Here is a 22,891-nt window from a genome sequence, read left to right as displayed (position 1 = left end):
TACGCGAAAGTGTACTTGGGAACTTATCGTGTTTCATTTTCTCCGCAGACTCATATATATATATATATATATATATATATATATATATATATATATATATATATATATATATATATATATATATATACACGAACAAAGTGCATAGGAACGCGCAGTATATATATTGTGCGTGTGTATAGTCCATGTTTAAGGTCTCCCCGTTCATCGTTTTCGTTTTTACTAAGTAAAAAATCAAATTCCCGATAAAAAAAAAAAAAAGGTGAAATATTTGTAGTAACCCTTGTATAGATATTCTGGTCTTATACGATGGTCCTCGTATGAACAGTATAAAAGAAAACGTTGCTATAAGAATGGGATGGGTAACTAAAGTACTTGTGTGATTTGTTTAGGTAGCTAAAACGTTTTATATTCGAGATACTTTCAATGCAGTTTTCCTTTTGCCCTTAAATACTATGGCTGTGCTTCGTACAATTTTAAGGTAGCATGAAAAATATGTTCTTAAGTTTGCTATCATCTTGGTTTTTTGTATATATTGTCCATTATAAAACATCTAATTCCTTCACTTGTGCTCTGTTGATAAACTTAAACATAAATACTGTTACCTGTAGCACTACTTGCCATTGTTTAGCACATTTCAGTTTATTATGGAGGTGTTTTATACATGATTAACCTTTAATTTCATACTAGTATGCTCAAATATACTTTAACCATCGGCCTGGTTGACATTTGCAATGTTTTGATATCGACAACGCCATCTACTGACCAATCCTGTAAACAAGAGTGCATTTGGACAAGGATGAAAGAATTAACAGTGATCGTATTTGAATATTATATTGCTTTAGAAGCATAAGATATTTTATACTCTTGTGGATATAACCAAGCGTAATATTCAAATATAGTTACTGCAATGTCTTTGACACCCATACAAATGCACTCTTGCTTACGGGAGTTGTCAGTAGATGGCGTTTATCAAAACATTCAAGATGGCGATAATGTCAAAAACTGGTATGTCACCGGCAATGTTATTCCTGAATAGAATTACATCCAGGTTCAAAACACCTCCTTTTAACAGGTAAGTGTTTGAAGTAAAAGCAAGGAGTGTTAGGTAAGAACATTTGTGGCCACAATGAAATGGGTGCGTGTTCATAAAAGATAAAGCACTCCACCAAGGCTACGGCAGATCAGTTAGCCTATCGTACCTGGCATAGTTAGTGAAGTAATATTGCAATGTGTTTTCTTTCTTTTATTTGCTAGCTGGTAGGTACAGCCAGTAGAATGCTCAAATGAAGGCCTCATACTCGGGCGTAACGTAGAACCAAGGTAGGTACCCATTATTGTTACCTACCCCTAAGGGAGAATGAACAGTTGGTTTGATTGTGGACAGGTTGCCGCGCTCAAATTTAAACCTATGCAGACTTGACCCTGGGCGACCCGTGAATACGACACGGTCAACATCGCTGCCCGCTTCACCACGGTACACATTATTCTAGAACACACATGCTGTAGGTAGAGATAGTGTGCAGAGGCTAGAGTTAGACAGTTGCATTTAGCCGAGGTTAGGCCTACTAAACGGCTAAGGTAATTATATGTTAAAACCAGTTAATCTGAACAGTATAATTGGTAAGATAAGGTATTTCAAATAGATTTCATAGGTGCAGTTAATAGGTTTACATGAATATTGTTGAAATCTATAAGTTTCCTCATAGGTCTATCCCAGGTTAATGTTTTGCTTAAAGTTGCAGTGTTTAGGTTTGGAATTATGATATTTAGCAAGGATGCTACAAAAACCATTTTAACTCATCTGAAGGCCCTTCATGCCCATGATTGAACTACCTTAAGGAAGTCATCGAGATCATATGATTACCCATCTCTCGCATTCTTTTGATTTTTACCCACAGCATTCTGGAACTCTCTTCCTTACCTCTTTTGCACATTCCTACTATTCATGGTTCAGCAGTAGTGCTATTCCTTTCTTGGGTCTAGTTCTTACACTAACCTCTGATCGTGCCACTAAGATATTCTAAAGCCATTGTTTTCCCTTACCATTGGGTTTTGTTTTGTTAAACTTAACACCTCTCTCTCCTTTCTCGTCATTGTGGATACATTCATAGGCATTCTTCAGACATCCCATGCTGAACCATTCAGGAGGATAAGCACATGATGCATTCTTATGTCCAGCTTCTTTTAGAAATTTAAATACAAGAATGGGAATGTTTCCAGTCCCCCACTCCTGGCCTTCTCAGTTGCTTCAGTGACATGCAGGGAATAGTGGGTTAGAATATTTTCTCCCCACTTTCCAGGAATAGAATATTGATATTGTTACTATTTTTATAATTACATAACTCCAAGACCCCCAACCCTCTTGGGCTCCTGCAGTTTCAGAGCTGTAGCACAATCATTATTTGGGATTCGATGGACTAGTTTCGGTGTGAAATTTCTATAACCAGAATATATTCATACAGTTGTGGGGAAAAGTATTACAACAATTTGTTCGTCCTTGACATATGTGCTTTTTCTCGGCACAGATGAAAGTGGTAGTGAAAAATTAGATAGATTGATTGAGAAAGTATATTATCCAGAATGGTTTTGGATCATGGATTTTATGTATTTTTATGAAACAGTACTGTTTAGTGTCACAAGTTTGTCATTAGCCAAAGCATTTTTATCTACAATATATTATTTTTAGATGATGTAGTTTCATATTTTGTAATCATTGCTTTTTCATATTTTATGTTACCCAATTATGTCTATGTTTGCCCAAGTCATTTTGTATTTGTGCAAGGGGAACATTATCATAACAGGTGATATATGCCTTTATTTCATCCTTGGTAGTATTTTGTGTATCATTTAAATATTACCAAATATATATTGCGAATGCTGGCCAGCCAATGTTTTTTTTTTCTTCTTCTTTTTGTGTGTGTGTGTGTGTGTGAGTTGAATGGTTTTGGTAAAGTGTCTAAATTAGTTTGAACTGTAGTCAAAAGAGATTCCATGTCTGGTAAGGTTGGCTTCTGGATGGTGGGTCAGGAGTCTGGTCTCATAAGTTTAGAGCATTCAAGATATGCATTTAGTTTATGAGTGGTTTGCCTTTGGGATCTTAGGTTGAAGTGGTCCAGCACCGTCATTTGCTTGGAAATCTCCACATGTTGGATGTGCTGGTCAGGCTTTGTAGTTGAAGAATGCATTGAGGTCAGATGGTTAGTGGGGGTTATGTAAGTGTTGATTATGGTGTTGTAGGTGTATATTCATACAGATATTCTTGCACAAGTGGTCCATGTTTGTGAAGCTTTGTGTTTTGGTGAATGTGATGTTGTGTTTTAAGTATTGCGAGTTCTCATTGCCCTTGTCCTTATATTTGTAGAGGAGGGAGAGTGGATCTGGGTGTAGGTCTGGTTTATTGGATGAGTGCTGTGTAAAAGTTGTATTTTTTGGAGCTCAGTAAATTGAGTATTTTTGTGTTTTTGATTTCATTAATGTGTTATTGTAATGTAAAATGTTTAGTGTAAAGATGGGGTTTTATGGATAAGTAGATTTAGTTTGTGTAGGGTAAATCTGTGTATTTTATGCAGGTGTTTGTGATGAGAGTTTAAGGGTGTTTGTGGGTATTTGTCTTTGTATTCGTTTATCACATACTTCGTAAAGAACTCATATATTTTCAAATCCAATTTGTTTTGTGATTTTAGTTTCCTGGATGCCAAGTTGCCTGTGGGTTCTATATGGACAAATCGTTAGACAAGAGAGGCAGTGCTACTCCATACCAAAGCACTCCCCCACCTCAACTACCTGCCTATCTTCCCCCACCTAGAATCAGTGGGAGAAACCAAGTGATTTGGGACAACCCTGATTGGCCTGGTAGTGCTACCCCTTTCTCACAGGGTGACATCATTTATGTGCTGCTGATGCATGGTGATGGAGGATGGAGAGAAATTGCACAGGTAAGGTAACATTATTTTATATGTGTTTACATAAGCATATTTGTTTAGATATGTCATCTGACTATGATGATTTTAGAGTCCTAGATCAGCTGCTTCTCTTGATCTTTCACATTAGAGTTTTTCCTTCTTTATGTGTATCTTTATACACATAAAAAGAAAAGCAAGGAATGGCTACAAAGTGGTGTATATAAGGACAGAGGTTTGAATACACTTCTCTTTTCTTTTGAAAATTCATGAGAAAGAGAGAAGGGTTAAGACAGTTTCATAGCATCATGTATTGTTTTGAGCAATAACTCCCCTTCCCCATATGTTGTTACCGACCAGCTTGTAGTAGTCCTTATTTTGTTATTTCTGTATGGTATTTGACTTTATAATGCAACACTCGTCATAGAAATGTACGTGTCTATCTATCTGTCTACATCTCTTATGCATGTTCCCTCCTGGAACTCCCATCAAGAGGTGGTCATGGTAAAAGAGTCTCCTCTTATCCCTGTCCTTATGTGCCTCCCTTGCATTCTTCCATTATTTCTCTCCCTCCAGTATTCCTCCACCCTGGTTGCCCATGTCACAGTTGGTCTTCCAATCACACCAACCCCTTTGATTGTACTATTATACATGCTCCTTTTAACCTCCCAGTCTTGCATTCTTTCTATATGCTCAGATTTCCTCAAAGTATTACATTTCACCCATTCTACCACTCCACAATTCACTTCCTTTGCATTCCTACCTGTGTACTTCTTTCAACTGTTCCTACGTTATTGCACTATGTCTCAACAATATATATTCTTTCACTATATATATCCCTTCTTACTGAAAGTTAGGTTGCCTCATTGTAATAGCTCCTGTATCACTAAGATATTGCTCGTATACGATGATCCTTATTTCAGAATTACCTGTCTATATTGTACTTTACTTGAATATGCAGTATCTTGTAGAACTTCACAAAAATATCACTCTTGCTGTGGTATAAAATCATTATGTTGCTCATTATCGTGAGGTAACTTTCATCATTAGAATATATATCAGTGTTATGATAAGTGCAACCTGACTCTCCTACATCTTTGTCACAACAGACATCATCCACTAGTGCCTTGATCCCTCGTGGAATGAGAGGTATACATCGAGCGCGTCTCTTGGCTGTCAGTCAGCAGGGACTTGAGGCTGTCTCTGAGGTATACCTTCACTTGAATGACGTTTCTAAGGGCCACCCTCATGCAGGTGATACACTAGACTATGAGGACCCCCTCCATGAAGAGGAAATGCCTAGCTCTGTGGTTCCTTATGGCTACAAGGTTTGTACTGGTAATTTAGGCCTGTTGATATGCATATATCTTGTTTTACAATTAACCCCTTTCCCTTCACAATTAATATTAAGGCTTCTTTCCATAAAGGGTCGGTTATCTTCCCAAATATAAAAGTATGAAATAGACTAGATTAATTTCTTAGTATTGAAAGAAGCTGTGTTTTTTTTTTTTTTATATATTAGTGTAACGTTTTTGTAAACTGTTCTGGATAGTGAAAAATTATTTAAAAGAAATTTAAGGAAAATTATAAGAAAAGCATTTTCCAGTAAATGGCTTGTAGGCAAATAAGCTTAAATCATTGCAAAATATAAAAGAAAATCATTCAGATGATGTCCAAGATATAAAGATGCTGTTTTTTACATAGATTCTTTATGTTCCTGGAAATTTGGCATTGTTTTATTTAAAAACAACAGTCCATATTTTTATATGATTTTCATAATCATAACTAGTCCTTCACTATGGATTTTGGTAAATACTTACAGAAAAAAGTCTTTTTTCTAAATATATATTGAAAATACTGTATGTATGTGGTAAGTCAGTTGAGACATGAAAACATCCAGGTTTCACGGATTTTAGCACACACATGGAGTTGGCATTTGTTTCAGATACAGGGAAATATTTTGGAATATAACAGTTGAGGAAAACTTTATCTATTATCTGTGAGAGTAAATCCAGATTTCCTGGCCTGTGAGTAGTAAAAGTTATTCAGATATATCTGTATTGTGCAACAAAAGGGATGATGCACTTTTTCTGTGCATATATGTTTTTATGATAACACTTGTGCATGTGTATGTATGTACTGTCATTTGTCTGAACCGGGTCATATGAAGTGATCAAGGTAATCATGGAGTAGTTTGTGGGGCATGGTTGTGGATTCAGAGGTCTATTTCTGTGAGGGGCTCCTCACAGAACGATGGGTTTACATTCCTGGCAGTCTCGTTACAGTGGAATGTTGTTGTATTAGTGAATAAATGAAACCTTTTATAAGGGGTTTATGTTCGGAACCAGAAAATTTCACTATACCTGACACAGCTCACTGTCAGTTGTGATTCAGCAGTTGTCACTATTTCATTAGTAAATCAGCTGATATTTAATGATTCTTTGTGGAGTTGATGGGAAGTGAAAGGATTGTGAAGCCTTCCAAAATAAGTTTAGCTAACACATTATGCAATGTATTTGATAAGTATATTATTTATTTTAATACAAAAGAATACCAACAGACCATTGGGTCCTTTTGAGGGTGTTTGTAATAGTGGAAGAGATCAGAAACACAGTTTAGTGCTGCAAATGTTAGAAGGCTTATGGATAATTTAGAGAATAACCTGCAAATTGTCAGTATCACTATTTAGGCACAAATGATGATAGATTTGGACTTAAAGCAAAGCATTTATCAAGTGTGTTCTCAAATGTATCTTAAGTGCTGCTTTCAACTATTCTGGTTGACAGATCATTCCATATGTTAATGATCCTGTTGCAGAAAAAGCACCTTGCCTTATTTGAGGTAAAACATATGCCCACAAGTTTGTATCCATTACTACATGTAAAATCAAATGAATCAAGTCTTAAGTAATGTGATAGATCAAGATTATCAAAGCCTTTTACCTTTTTAAATACTTAGACAAGCTCTTTAACCTTTTTTTCTAAGCTAAATAGATTCAGTTTAATCTGATCTCGTAGGATTTGTTTCTCAGTCTGGGAATCATCTTGGTAGCTGAGTGCTGTACTCTCTCCATTGTCTTTTATTAGGCGGGGTCACCAAAGCTGAACACAATATTCGAGTCGTGGACGAACCAGTGAATTGTAAAGAGCAAAGATGATTTCCTTGGACTTAAATTCGAAGGCCCTACCTATGAATCCTTTGTTCACTCTTTTCAATATTTACTTGATTTTAAGTCTCTGGAGATTATTATACCTGAGTATTTTTTCCTCATTTACCTTTTGCAGTTCAACAGAATTTGTACTGTAGTTTGCCTTTTTGTTTTTACTGCCGATATGGTGCCAATGATATATGTAAGATTTGTTTTTCACACATGTTTGCCATTTCTCACATTAGTGAGGTAGCATTAAGAACAAAGGACTGAGCCTTAGAGAGAATATCCTCACGTGTCCCCCTTCTATGTTCCTTCTATTGGAAAATCAGAAAACGGGAAGGGAGGATTTCCAGCCCCCAGCTCCCTCCACTTTTAGTCGTAGTCGCCTTCTACAACACGTAGGGAATATGTGGGAAGTATTCTTTCTCCCCTATCCCCAGGAATAATATTCGAGTTATTGGGGAATAATTCTTTTAAGTTTACCAGGAAAAGTATATGCAAGTGTTAATTGATGGAAGTGAATAAGTGAGAAGCAAGGGATTTTAGGAAAGGTGAAAATTATTGTGGAAATGTATCTAGCAAAAGGTAAGGAGCAGTGTGTAGTTTCTATGGATCCAGAGAAAGCATATGGCAGTGTTGAGTGGAATGCTTTATGGGATCTTTTTCTTTTTCTTTCATACTATTCACCATTTCCCGCATCAGCGAGGTAGCGTTAAGAACAGAGGACTGGGCCTTTGAGGGAATATCCTCACCTGGCCCCCTTCTCTGTTCCTTCTTTTGGAAAATTAAAAAAAAAACGAGGGGAGGATTTCCAGCCCCCCACTCCCTCCCCTTTTAGTCGCCTTCTACGACACGCAGGGAATACGTGGGAAATATTCTTTCTCCCCTATCCCCAGGGATAATATATTTATATATTTTTTTCTTCATACTATTCGCCATTTCCCACATTTGCGAGGTAGCGTTAAGAACAGAGGACTGGGCCTTAGAAGGAAAATCCCCACCTGGCCCCCTTCTCTGTTCCTTCTTTTGGAAAATGGGATATGTTAACAATATATTGGGCAGGGGAATAACTGTTGGATGGTGTGAAAGCCTTCTTTAGAGTAGCAAATGCATGTTTAAGAGCAGATGGAGAGTTAAGTGAAAGTTTTGGCATATCTGTAGGTGTGAGTCAGGGTTGTGTAATGCCACTGTGGCTTTTTAACATATTTGGATGGAACGATGAGAAGTTATTAAAGCAAAACTAGAAGAGGGGATGAAGAGATGGAGTATGGGAGTGAGGTATAAGGGCTATAGCCAAGGCTGTTTGTGGATGATACTGCATTTGCTGAAACTGAGGAGGAGTTACAGAAGGTTGTGTGTTTGATGATATTTGTAAGTTGAGGTGATTGAAGGTAAATGCATGTTAAATTAATGGTGTTTGAGTAAACAAAGTGAAAGTATAGATTTTGCAAATACCTATTGAGTGAAACGAGAAAGCATACTAAACTGTGTTATAGATATTAGGGGAGAAAGAATAGAAGAGGTGATAAGGGAGAGAGCAGTACTGGTAGAAGTCATTGGGTTTATTAATAGAATAATGAAGGGTAGAGAAGTAGGTATGGAAGTAAAGAAATTATTAAGGAACGGGTGATTTGTGCCTGTGAAAAGAATGCAAGATAGGGGTTTTACAGAAAGAGTATATCATAGTACAAGATAGTGGAAGATAAATGGTGGAAGACTATGTGGAATGGTGTGTGCAATGGAGTCATGTAAGGACAGGGATAAGTCGAAACTTTTACTGTGGCTACCCCCTTGATTGAAGTTCCCAGAGGGAACGGGCATCCGAGGTATAGATAGATTTTTTATATTTTGTCCCTGTTGTCAGAAATTGGTTTTTAAGAAGTATGATTGTCATTTACAGAAACTTTTAGTTCTGTTTTGATAATAAAAAGTAGCAAAAAAAAAATAAACACCAGAAACTTTTTCATACTTTACATGAGAATTCACATTCCTCAGCAGTGCTGCTGGAAATTAATTCTGCAGCCAAAGGGTTAAAACTGAACATTAAAGACAGTTATGTGGTTTCCTTTTAAGTCAGAAATAAAAGTTTTTACTTGTTAAATGCTAAAAACTAAAACTGTCCGTTTAAAATCCCAGTTACCTATGGTTTGCAGTCTGTTCCTCTGTAGGCTGTTTTTAGCATTAAGGGTATAGCAAGTCATGCAGAATATACACCGTATATTATAGTTATATTAGTAATGTTAAACCAGTATGAACGCAATATAATCCTTCCATAACCTAATTCTTTCCCACAAAAGTTGAATCCAGTGAGGACACAGCCACCATCACTGCCAGATGACCCCGACAGCGATACCAAGATCAAAATCCCTCATCACACCTCAGTCTCAAGTGATCTTCCAGACAGTTCTACCAGCCATGTGTATGACAGCTTTTCATTGCTCACCCTTGGTTACACCCCAGACCTTCCAGCTGATCAGTCCCACCCAAAAGTGGCTAATAGTTATAACAGTGATAAATCTCCACATGTTGCCTCGGTAAGTAGCAGATAATGTATTGAATGAGTCAGGTTTTGTTATTTTTGATGATCCTGATCAATCAATTTGTAAATAAGAAATTGAGAGGCATTTGTCTCTTGAAAATTAATGTCTGTTCTTTAATAAATTGGTGCGTTATTACATGACAGCTAGAGACTGAGTGTGAACGAATGTGGCCTTTGTTGTCTTTTCCTAGCGCTACCTCGTGCACATGCGGGGGGAAGGAGTTGTTATTTCATGTGTGGCGGGGTGGCGATGGGAATGAATAAAGGCAGACAGTATGAATTATGTACATGTGTATATATGTATATGTCTGTGTGTGTATATATATGTATACGTTGAGATGTATTGGTATGTATATTTGCATGTGTGGACGTGTTATGTATGTACATGTGTATCTGGGTGGGTTGGACCATTCTTTCGTCTGTTTCCTTGCGCTACCTCGCTAATGCGGGAGACAGCGATAAAGTAAAATAAAAATAATAATAATAATAATAATAATAATAATAATAATAATAATAATAATAATAACTTTAGTTATGATTGAGATGTTCAGTCCACTTGAGTCAATTTGCTACATTGGGCAAGTCAGAGATATATAGATGACTTACTGGGATGTGTATGAGAGATTTTACTGGCTGTTTGTACTTCATTCACTCCATGTTACTAGGATTGGAGTTAAGGATCTTACATAGATAGCAAATACTAGAAACTTTAGGTCTGGTGTGGTATTAATGGACTTTTTCAGTAAACACAATAATTTTGAATACGTTTGAAGGAATAGTGGTTCCGACAATGTTATATGGTTGCGAGGCATAGGCTATAGATAGAGTTGTGCAGAGGAGGGTGGATGTGTTGGAAATGAGATGTTTGAGGACAATATGTGGTGTTAGGTGGTTTGATTGAGTAAGTAATGAAAGGAAGGGTAAGAGAGGTGTGTGGTAGTAAAAAGAGTGTGGGTGAGAGAGCAGAAGAGGGTGTATTGAAATGGTTTGGTCATATATATATATATTATCCCTGGGGATAGGGGATTAAGAATACTTCCCACGTATTCCCTGCGTGTCGGAGAAGGCAACTAAAAGGGGAGGGAGCGGGGGGCTGGAAATCCTCCCCTCTCGTTTTTTTTTTTAATTTTCCAAGGGAAGGAACAGAGGGGGCCAGGTGAGGATATTCCAAAAAAGGCCCAGTCCTCTGTTCTTGGCGCTACCTCGCTAACGCGGGAAATGGCAAATGGTTTGAAAGAATGAATGAAAGAAAGATATATATATATATATATATATATATATATATATATATATATATATATATATATATATATATATATATATTATTTTTTTTTATTATATTTTGTCGCTGTCTCCCGCGTTTGCGAGGTAGCGCAAGGAAACACACGAAAGAAATGGCCCAACCCCCCCCCCCCCATACACATGTATATACATACGTCCACACACGCAAATATACATACCTACACAGCTTTCCATAGCTTACCCCAGACGCTTCACATGCCTTGATTCAATCCAATGACAGCACGTCAACCCCGGTATACCACATCGCTCCAATTCACTCTATTCCTTGCCCTCCTTTCACCCTCCTGCATGTTCAGGCCCCGATCACACAAAATCTTTTTCACTCCATCTTTCCACCTCCAATTTGGTCTCCCTCTTCTCCTCGTTCCCTCCACCTCCGACACATATATCCTCTTGGTCAATCTTTCCTCACTCACTCTCTCCATGTGCCCAAACCACTTCAAAACACCCTCTTCTGCTCTCTCAACCACGCTCTTTTTATTTCCACACATCTCTCTTACCCTTACGTTACTCACTCGATCAAACCACCACACACCACACATTGTCCTCAAACATCTCATTTCCAGCACATCCATCCTCCTGCGCACAACTCTATCCATAGCCCACGCCTCGCAACCATACAACATTGTTGGAACCACTATTCCTTCAAACATACCCATTTTTCTTTCCGAGATAATGTTCTCGACTTCCACACATTCTTCAAGGCCCCCAGAATTTTCGCCCCCTCCCCCACCCTATGATCCACTTCCGCTTCCATGGTTCCATCCGCTGCCAGATCCACTCCCAGATATCTAAAACACTTCACTTCCTCCAGTTTTTCTCCATTCAAACTCACCTCCCAATTGACTTGACCCTCAACCCTACTGTACCTAATAACCTTGCTCTTATTCACATTTACTCTTAACTTTCTTCTTCCACACACTTTACCAAACTCAGTCACCAGCTTCTGCAGTTTCTCACATGAATCAGCCACCAGCGCTGTATCATCAGCGAACAACAACTGACTCACTTCCCAAGCTCTCTCATCCCCAACAGACTTCATACTTGCCCCTCTTTCCAAAACTCTTGCATTTACCTCCCTAACAACCCCATCCATAAACAAATTAAACAACCATGGAGACATCACACACCCCTGCCGCAAACCTACATTCACTGAGAACCAATCACTTTCCTCTCTTCCTACATATATATATATATATATATATATATATATATATATATATCCCTGGGGATAGGGGAGAAAGAATACTTCCCACGTATTCCCTGCGTGTCGTAGGAGGCGACTAAAAGGGGAGGGAGCAGGTGGCTGGAAATCCTCCCCTTTCTTGTTTTTTTTTTTTTTTTTAATTTTCCAAAAGAAGGAACAGAGAAGGGGGTCAGGTGAGGATATTCCCTCTAAGGCCCAGTTCTGTGTTCTTAACGCTACCTTGCTAACGCGGGAAATGGCAAATAGTATGAAATATATATATATATATATATATATATATATATATATATATATATATATATATATATATATATATATATATGGCAAGGAATAGAGTGAATTGGAGCGATGTGGTATACAGGGGTTGACGTGCTGTCAGTGGATTGAATCAAGGCATGTGAAGCGTCTGGGGTAAACCATGGAAAGCTGTGTAGGTATGTATATTTGCGTGTGTGGACGTGTGTATGGGGGGGGGGTTGGGCCATTTCTTTCGTCTGTTTCCTTGCGCTACCTCGCAAACGCGGGAGACAGCGACAAAGTATAAAAAAAAAAAAAAAAAAAAAATATATATATATATATATATATATATATATATATATATATATATATATATATATACAATGAAATGTTTAGGTATGTATATGTGAATGTGTGGATGTTTATGTATATACATATGTATGTTGGTGGGTTGGGCCATTCTTTCGTCTGTTTCGTTGCGCTACCTCACTAATGCGGGAGACAGCGACAAAGTATAATAAATATAAATAGATAAATAATGTTGAAATGTATATGTGCTTGTGTGGGCATTTATGTATGTACATGTGTGTGGGTGGGTTGGGCCATTCTTTTGTCTGTCTCCTTGCGCTACCTCCCTAACGCCGGAGACAGCGACAAAGTATAATAATGATAATAAAAACAAATAATTTTACTTGGGCATGAAATTCTATGTGGAGGTGTATGAGAAGATTCTCAAAATTATTCTTGAAATGAGAATAATGCACCAGTGCATTTAGAATAATAGAGAAAAAATATCAGTTATAGGCACATAACTTTAAAAGCTTATATCCGTGAAGTATGTAATCTTCATCTTTTTTTATATTTTCCAGGTGGATCCTTCTTGGATCATTCAGGTTGTGGACTTACACCTTGATACACTGGCTGAGGTCACCGTGGCATGGGAACCACGTGGGTCAGGAGAGGTGGAGTACCTACTGTCATGGGTCGAGGAATCTGGTTTTGTATCAGGCCACTTGTTAACCAATCAGGTTACCAGCGAATTGTCACTCTGGCCAGGACAAGGATATCGTTTACAGGTTCGTTTTCTCATTTCAATTTTTTCTCAATCGAAATTTTAGAGCTTTATCACTGTATTTTAAATTACTGTGATTAGTATTGAATAATTTCCATTTGCCTTCAGTCACACACAATCTGATCTTTCTCGTGTAAGCAAAAACGGTAAAGGTCTTTCCATTGAGAATTCCTACCACAACATTGAGGGATAGGGATGGAGGCACATATGAATGCCAAAAGCTTCCACAAGATAGCCACTCTCATTTACATAGCAGATACGATAGGGAAGGGAAGTGCACAATTTGTGTTACTATTGCCACCTCAGCCAGTTTCTGCTGATATGTATATATCTTATTATACTTGATTTCTGTTTCCTGCATCAGCGAGTTAGTATCAGGAAACATACGAAGAATGTCCCATCCACGCATATATACATATGCATCAAAATCGTAGTTCCATATCCAGGCCCCGCATACCTTTCCATGGTTTACTCCTGACGTTTCACATGCCCTGATACAGTCCATTGACAGCACGTCGACCCCGGTATACCACATTGTTCCAATTCACTCTATTCCTTGCACACCTATCGTTCTACTGTAAGTTCAGGCCCTGATCACTCAAAATCTTTTTCAATCCATCCTTCCACTTCCAGTTTGGTCTCCTGTTTCTCATTGTTCCCTCCACCTCTGACGCATATATCCTCATTGTCAGCATTTCATCATCCATGCTCTCGTAATGTCCAAACCATTTCAACACACCCTCTTCTGCTCTCTCAACCACACACTTTTCTTTACCACACATCTCTCTTACCCTTTCATTACTTTCTCACTCAAACCACCTCACACCACATGTCCTCAAATGTTTCACTTCCATTACATCCTCACTCCTCCATGCAACCCTATCTATAGCCTATGCCTCACAACCATGTGATATTGTTAGAATACTTCCCCTGCATGTCGTAGAAGGCGACTAAAATGGGTGGGAGCACAGGGCTAGGAATCCTCCCCTCCAGTTTTACTTTTCCAAAAGAAGGAACAAAGAAGGGGGCCAAGTGAAGATTTTCCCTTATTTAAGGCTCAGTCCTCTGTTCTTGATGCTACCTTGCTAATGCAGGAAATGGCAAATGTGTATATGATATTTTTTTCATACATATTCACCTTTTCCCGCATTAGCAAGGTAATGATAAGAACAGAGGACTGAGCCTTAGAGGGAAAATCCTCACTTGGCCTCCTTTTCTGTTCCTTCTTTAGGGAAAGTATATATACACGAGTCAATATGTGTGAAACAAATTAATGTTTCTGCACTGCCTAATCTGCAAGTGTTATTTATAAATTATTTTGTTTTAGTGAAGGTTAGTTTACTTTTTTGCTGTTAATTTCTCATTCAGTAAGAATAAATATACCTTGAATGTTTAGAGAAGGGGGAAAAAATATGGATGGTATGGGGATGAAGCCAGTACACAAGTCTTCAAAATTCTAACCATAGAATATTTTTACTTTCTAGAGTAGCAATCCAACAGTAAGACTGAAAAGCATTTGCAAGTAATACATATAAGCTTTTTTTTTTTTGTATAATCATGAATATTCTGTGAATTGTGAATTCACTCGGATAAAGAAAAAAACCTTTTATTATGCTTGAAAGTTTTCTTTCTAAATCAAGATTTGTTTCCAAACAGGTTGAACTCATAGATTCACAAGGAAATGCCGTCCTAAAAAGTATTCCAACACCAGTGATATTCCATCCCAGCCCTCCGACTTCCAGTGCAACGACAAAATCTAACCCTGTTTCCACCACTACATTCTCATCTGTAAATACTTTGAAGATGGAAGAAACATTCACCACAACTCTTACCACAGTACAAAGTGAAAATTTTGAAGACGTAGGAAGGGTTAGTGATAAAAGGTTACTCAAACATGGAACTGTCCCCTTGAGCCCATTTTTGAAAGGGGATGATCCACATAATTTCATGCAAAGTGATGCTGATGAAGTGACAGATAAACATTATGGACATTCAGCAAGTCATGGAGGAAGCTCAGAAACAAAGGAAAGAATACAAGAGGAAAATATTGGGTACAGAGAAATTGCTAAAAAAACAGGAGACAAAATTCCAGCAGCAGAAGTTTCTGCCACAGAAATTCTTACTACAGCAACTTCAGAAAGAGCATCCCAGGTGATGGTGTGGTGTGTGGGTGTTGGCATTGGAGCTCTTCTGCTCCTGACACTATCTAGTATGGTAATATGGCTACTAGGTAGGTGTCGAAAATCAACGCAAAATGAAGAATATACTGAATGTGGACAAAATGCTTATGGAAGTTCTTTCAGAGAAGAAGTTGCACAGCAAAATTTAAGAAATCAGACTACTTCATGGACATTTGAAAATTTTTGTTCAACAAGTAGAAAGTCTAAATTTGTATCACAAAGGAAAGAGGTAGTGCCAGTTGGAATTGACAATGCTTCTTTAGTTGAGAATTATGTCATAATGTTGGAATCGCCTCCATCTGGAAGTAAAATTAGGTGCTAGTCAACGAAACTTTAAATAATATATATAGATGTATTGAGTCAAACACCAAGAAAGTAGCTAAAAAAATATTTATTTCAGTTCTCTTGTTATACTCTAAATTAAATGAATATTTGGATTCTCAAAAACAAATGACATTTAAGGTATCAGGACAAAATAATCAGACAGATTTTGCTTGTGTACTGTACATTGCTCTAATAAGATGCATATATCTGAAAACCTTTATTTTAGTAGTGGTCTTCAAAATTAGATGCTTTAATTGATGGACATGTAATATTTCAACTATATTTGATAAACTTCAGGAGTGTGACTTGATTCACACATGCAGACATTATGTACACCTAAAAGCTCATTATGGTGTATTATGTATGTTTTGACAGTATCCTTAAGAGACGAGTACGATGTCTGACTTTTCTTGCCATGAACTTTTGCTTAAATCTGTTTTAACAATTCAAGAAAGCATATTCCAGTTTTTCAGATGTATGGTAATGGTTTGAGAAGCTCTGTACTTTCTTATGCACTCAGTGTCAATCATTGTAGATTTTTAGTCAAAATCAAAAGTTTGAACTGTCCTTTATATCAAGTAATACTTCATCTTGGCACCTCTTCTTACACTTTGCTGGTGTGGAAATACAGTGTTCCTTCAATACCATTTCTTGCTAAGAATGAGTGTAAAAACGGAAAAACAAGTTTGGCTATGTTATCTAGTTATAAGGCTTGCGTATGCATCTTAAATATATATGGAATGTGATTTAGTCTTCTGTTACATATTTTGAAATTGAGAAGTGTATAATTATATACTTGGTAATCCAGTTTTCCAACAATAGTACATATTAAGAGTATCACAAATGATGTTGGCATGTAAAAAAATGTACAATATATTTGACAGGCCAATATCAGATATTTTAAATGTCATGTATAGTAAGTCATTCACACCAAAGACAGTGTAACTAATTCTGTATATATGTTTTTATCAGTTAAATATTGTTTAATTATGGATGCTGTTTGTTAATGAAAGGTTTAACACAAACCTTTCATCCAAATTTATATTTGGAAGCAGTCAGAAACTACATAAAAATCAGTGATGGCAAAACAGCACTATAAAGTGAAGGCTATCATGTAAATTAGTGCTTCATATAGTTCCTATATATGTAGTAAAGAACTGCTCTTTGATACAAAAAATTTGTCAAATTACTGCAAGTATGCCATGGAACTGTAAACACATCCTTCAAACAGTATAATAGGTAATTGCAGAGGAAATTTATGTACAATTCAAGATGTTCCTGCTTTCTTTGTTACATTATAGGAATTGGTCAAATTATCAAATACCAGCATAGCAAACCATGCAGCTCATGATTTGTGGTTGTCTCTCATATGCAATATTCTCAAGATAAGGGACTGAATTTTTTTTAAATGGTGCTCTAAGACATAGTAGGTTTACAAAAATGTTTTGCCAACAATCCATGATGATAAAACCTAGAACTGGAAATTATATTAATTCAGACCAATATTTTAAAGCTTTGACACAACATATATTAATCATGATCGATTATATATGTTATATAGTCATATACGTATGGGTTTTATATTCATTTTACACGTCAAATATAACAGTTGTACATATATTTTACATGAGGTGCTCCATAGTGACATTCATTATATAATGAGGCCTGATGTGCTGTATATATGAAGTGTTTGCTTCACATTCTTTTTTTCAGCGAGTTACTATGCTTGCTTGTATCTCAGGGCCAAGTGTATGTATATAATAAAATTAATCTATAGGATTCGCTGTTATAGTGTACATACATGTTGAGTAAATATTAAAGCATATACATGTGTGTTTATAGTATATCCAACAATGCTTTCATCTTTACACTAAGCATATGGCACAATAATGCCAGAGAATATACGTGTGTGTGGACTGAATCAGGGCATGTGAAATGTCTGGGGTAAACCATGGAAAGCACTGTGGGACCTAAATAGGATAGGAAGCTGTGGTTTTGCACACATAACAGCTCAGCCCTCTAATTATTCCTCAGATAATGTTAAGTGACCTAGGGTCACCCATGAGGTCATGTCCAGGAGAGATGGGTGCCCTCTCATCCTCACTGTTCAATAGACCAGACATCTCCCATGTCTACGCCAGGGTTCGTCAGGGAGACCTGTCCAGGTGGACTTTGGCAAACTTCTGGGTGTGTCGACAGCAGGGCAGACCTTTCCACCAGTTGCTTCCCAGTCAGGTGTGAAAGCTTCTCCTCCATCAGGTCCCCAGGGGACCTGCAGCTAGATCGTCCTTCACGTTGCAGGCAACTCCCGCTGGAAGGTGGATCTTGCAAGCCAGGACATTCTGCTTGAAAGGGGTAGAATTATGAGTAACACATGGTTTAAGCATCGGTTGGTGTAATAAAGACAACAACACATCACCCATCTCGAAGCTCCTCAATCAAGACCGTTTGTCATACCAGCTTGTCATTCATTCCTGGGTCTCTTGAATAGGCCTGAGACAAATCATCAGCCTCACCCACTGACCCTTGTTTGGATTCATAAACAGCACTGGAGGCATCACATAGCTTCTCACTAATTTCATCCTCTGAGGGTGACATTCTCTCTGCCTCAACAGACTCTACACCAATCACACAGCTTGAATTCACTGGTCTCACTCAACAGAGTCCAAACCAGCACAGAAGGTATCACACGGCTTCCTCTATCTGTCTTGCTCTCAGGGAGTACATCTCATACAAGGTTGAAAGCTATGGGACATTCTCCTTTATTTATTTTCTGATGTACAGTTTCTATTTGCCGTACAATATTTCAGTGGTCTTGAAGTTTTCTCAGGAGTTCCCCATGGGCAGCGATGTTTCGGAACTAACTTGTTCCATCCTAAGGCTGGATCTGATGGTTCAGTTGTGGTTGGCTACTTATAGCCACCCACGACAGAACCATCAGATCCAGGCCTGAAGATGGAACAAGTTAGTTCTGAAATGTCGATGCCCTTTGGGGAACTCCTGAAGAAACTTCAAGAAGACCACCAAAAAATTGTATGGCAAATAGAGACTGTATATAAGAAGATAAATATAGGAGATTGTGCCATAGTTTTTGAGAGAGAGGCGAGTAATGCAGTCTGTTGGGGATAAAAGGGCCTGGGAAGCAAAAATGGGTGTGTTTGAAGGAACAGCAGTTCTAACAATGTTATATGGTTGCAAGGCATGGGCTATAGACAGGGTTGTACAGAGGGTAGATGTGTTGAAAATGAAATGTTCAGCAAGGTAGTGCCAGGAAAACAGACAAAAGTGGCCACATTTGTTCACATTCAGCCTCTAGCTGTCATGTAATGCACCAAAACCACAGCTCCCTATCCACATTCAGGCCCCACAGACCTTTCTATGGTTTACCCCAGATGTTTCACATGCCCTGGTCCAGTCCAGTTACAGCACATCAACCACCGGTATACGACACTGTTCCAATTCACTCTGTTCCTTGCACACCTCTCACCCTCCTGTATGTTCAGGCCCCAAATGCTCAAAATCTTTTTCGCTCCATCCTTCCACCTCCAATTTGGTCTGCTTTTCCTTGTTCCCTCCTCCTCTAACAAATATATCCCCCTTGTCAACCTTTCCTCACTTATTCTAGAACTCCATATGTCCAAACCATTTCAACACATCCTCTTCTGCTATCTCAACCACTCTTTTTACTACCACACATCTCTCTTACCCTTTCGTTACTTAATCAAACCACCTCACACCACATACTGTCTTCAAACATTTCATCTCCAACACTAACTTGTCCCTCAACCCTGCTGAACCTAAAAACCTTGCTCTTTATTCACTTGTACTCTCAACTTTCTCCTTTCACACATTTTTCCAAACTCAGTTCCCAACTACTGCAGTTTCTTACTCAAATCAGCTACCAGTGCTATCAGTGGCAAACAACAACTGACTTCCCAGACCCTCTCATCCCCAACAGGCAGCATAATCGCCCCTCTCTCCAAAACTCTTGCATTTACCTTCCTAACCACCCAATCCATAAACAAATTAAATCACCATGGGACATCACACACCCATGCCACAGACCGACCTTCACTGGGAACCTTCATGAAAATTCACTGCTTCTAGCAGCTTGCCTCCCACATCATATATATGTACTCTTTAGACTTTCATCATGGTTGTGTAATCAAAAATGTAAATAAATGGAAATTATTAGGTTTTGTTATTTATAAAAGTCCCTAATATTATAGCAGTAAAAAACTACAGTATTTATGTATCAGGAAAAACGAAACATACTATCCATCGAATTCTAATAACCAAAACCATATAATAAACTTAATTCAAACATGTTTACTGCTATTGCTGGCGAAGGTGGTGATGGTTGAGTGGCAGGATATATATATATATTACATAATTCATTACTATATATTAAAGAAGGATTTTCTGAATGGTAGACTATTAATGGTTTAAGCTTGCAGTTACCTTTGTCATTGCCAACACTAAAAGTGTGAGGCGATCCTTGGAGGCTTTAAATCCTGGTGCAGTCCTATCTTCATGGGAAATGTATGTTGTTGAAGGGTTCTCTTCCAAAATAATCTGGTTTCAACCACATTAAAAGTCTACTTAAGAGAATAACAGCTTTCCTCAAAAATGGTCGTGGGAAATTTCTGGCAGCAACATCAGCAGAAGCAGTGTTACTAGTTGTCTTGATGCTGTGGTAACTGTAGCATTCTCTATGCTGCAGCAGAAAATACTCTAGCACTCCATAACTTGGCACCATATCCACGAAACATACACATGTGCTTCTCACATGGCACCAGCAACACCACACCACCATGCTGTTTGAACAATGATTATCACATTATTCCAAATTCAAGCCAATTTAAATAAAAAAAATGTCTAAATTGACCATGTACATTATTCTAAAAATGATATAAATCAAATATGTATAATTCAAGAGGTTCATATATCCATACTTATTTTACTGATTGCCATTTCTTGCATCAGCAAGGTAGCACCAGGAAAGAGACAAAGAATGGCCCATCCACTCTTATACACATAAACGCCCACTGTTAGCTGGCGCTTATGGAGAAAGGGTTATCTGGGTCAATGTTGTTGGAAAAGGTGGGGATGGTTGAGTGAGTTCAGCAGCTATTAGGCAGGATATATATATATCACATAATTCATTACATTACATTAAAGAAGGATTTCCTGAATGGTAGACTATTAATGGTTTAAGCTTGCAGTTACCTTTGTCATTGCCATCACTAAAAGTGTGAGGCGATCCTTGGCAGCTTTAAATCCTGGTGCAGTCCCATCATGGGAAATTGTTGTTGAAGGGTTCTCTTCCAAAATAATCTGGTCTCAACCACATTAAAAATGTACTTAAGAGAATAACAGCTTTCCTCAAAAATGGTTGTGGGAAATTTCTGGCAGCAACATCAGCAGAAGCAGTATCACCAGTTGTCTTGATGCTGTGGTAACTGTAGCATTCCCTATGCTGCAGCAGAAAATATTCTGGCACTCCATAACTTTGCATCATATCCATGAAACATACACATGTGCTTCTCACATGGCACCAGCAACACCACACCACCATGCTGCTTGAACAATGATTATCACGTTATTCCAAATTCAAGCCAATTCAAATTAAAAAATTTCTAAACTGACCATGTACATTATTCTAAAAATGATATAAAGCAAATATGCATAGTTCAAGAGGTTCATATAGTTATATTTATCTTACTGATTGCCGTTTCCTGTGTCAACATGGTAGCACCAGGAAAGAGACAAAGAATAGCCCATCCACTCACATACACATAAACGCCCATTGTTAGCTGGTGCTGATGGAGAGGAGGTTATCTGGGTCAACGTTGTTGGCGAAGGTGGTGATGGTCAAGTGAGTTTAGCTATTAGGCAGGATATATATTACATAATTCATTAAATTATATTAAAGAAGGATTTTCTGAATGGTAGACTATTAATAGTTTAAGCTTGCAGTTACCTTTGTCATTGCCACCACTAAAAATGAGGCGATCCTTGGCAGCTTTAAATCCTGGTGCAGTCCTATCTTCATGGGAAATGTATGTTCTTGAAGGGTTCTCTTCCAAAATAATCTGGTCTCAACCACATTAAAAATCTACTTAAGAGAATAACAGCTTTCCTCAAAAATGGTCGTGGGAAATTTCTGGCAGCAACATCAAGCAGAAGCAGTGTTACGAGTTGTCTTGATGCTGTGGTAACTGTAGCATTCCCTATGCTGCAGCAAAAAATACTCTAGCACTCCATAACTTTGCACCACATCCACGAAACATACACATGTGCTTCTCACATGGCACCAGCAACACCACACCACCATGCTGCTTGAACAATGATTATCACGTTATTCCAAATTCAAGCCAATTCAAATTAGAAAATGTCTAAATTGACCTTGTACATTATTCTAAAAATGATATAAATCAAATATGCATAATTCAAGAAGTTCATTTATTTATATTTATCTTATTGATTGCTGTTTCCTGTGTCAGCAAGGTAGCACCAGGAAAGAGACAAAGAAAGGCCCCTCCACTCACATACACATAAACGCCCATTGTTAGCTGGTGCTGATGGAGAAAGGGTTATCTGGGTTAATGTTGTTGGCGAAGGTGGTGATGGTCGAGTGAGTTCAGCTATTAGTCAGGATATATATTACATAATTCATTACATTATATCAAAGAAGGATTTTCTGAATGGTAGACTATTAATGGTTTAAGCTTGCAGTTACCTTTGTCATTGCCACCACTAGAAGTGAGGCAATCCTTGGCAGCTTTAAATTCTGGTGCAGTCCTATCTTCATGGGAAATGTATGTTGTTAAAGTGTTCTCTTCCAAAAAAAAATCTGGTCTCAACCACATTAAAAATCTACTTAAGAGAATAACAGCTTTCCTCAAAAATGGTTGTGGGAAATTTCTGGCAACAACATCAGCAGAAGCTGTGGTAACTGTAGCATTCCCTATACTGCA

At 37.9% G+C, this 22,891-nt stretch overlaps 1 protein-coding gene across 3 annotated transcripts in view; it reads left to right on the top strand.

The window, feature by feature from the left end:
- The window catches only part of LOC139760567 (uncharacterized), a 178,995-nt gene extending 161,259 nt beyond the window's left edge, over positions 1-17,736 (top strand). For all 3 annotated transcript variants that reach the window (XM_071683917.1, XM_071683916.1, XM_071683915.1), the window contains 5 exons: positions 3,684-3,935; positions 5,009-5,227; positions 9,348-9,584; positions 13,205-13,411; positions 15,064-17,736. In XM_071683917.1, coding sequence (XP_071540018.1) covers positions 3,684-3,935; positions 5,009-5,227; positions 9,348-9,584; positions 13,205-13,411; positions 15,064-15,909 — 1,761 coding nt within the window. In that variant the 3' untranslated portion in view covers positions 15,910-17,736. The remainder of the gene's footprint in view (positions 1-3,683; positions 3,936-5,008; positions 5,228-9,347; positions 9,585-13,204; positions 13,412-15,063) is intronic.
- The last annotated feature ends 5,155 nt before the right edge of the window (positions 17,737-22,891 follow it).

Source organism: Panulirus ornatus, chromosome 37 (genome assembly GCF_036320965.1).
Source record: "Panulirus ornatus isolate Po-2019 chromosome 37, ASM3632096v1, whole genome shotgun sequence".
Lineage (NCBI taxonomy): Eukaryota > Metazoa > Arthropoda > Malacostraca > Decapoda > Palinuridae > Panulirus > Panulirus ornatus.
Note: the sequence above shows the minus strand (reverse complement) of the source record. Positions and strands in the feature narration are given on the sequence as shown.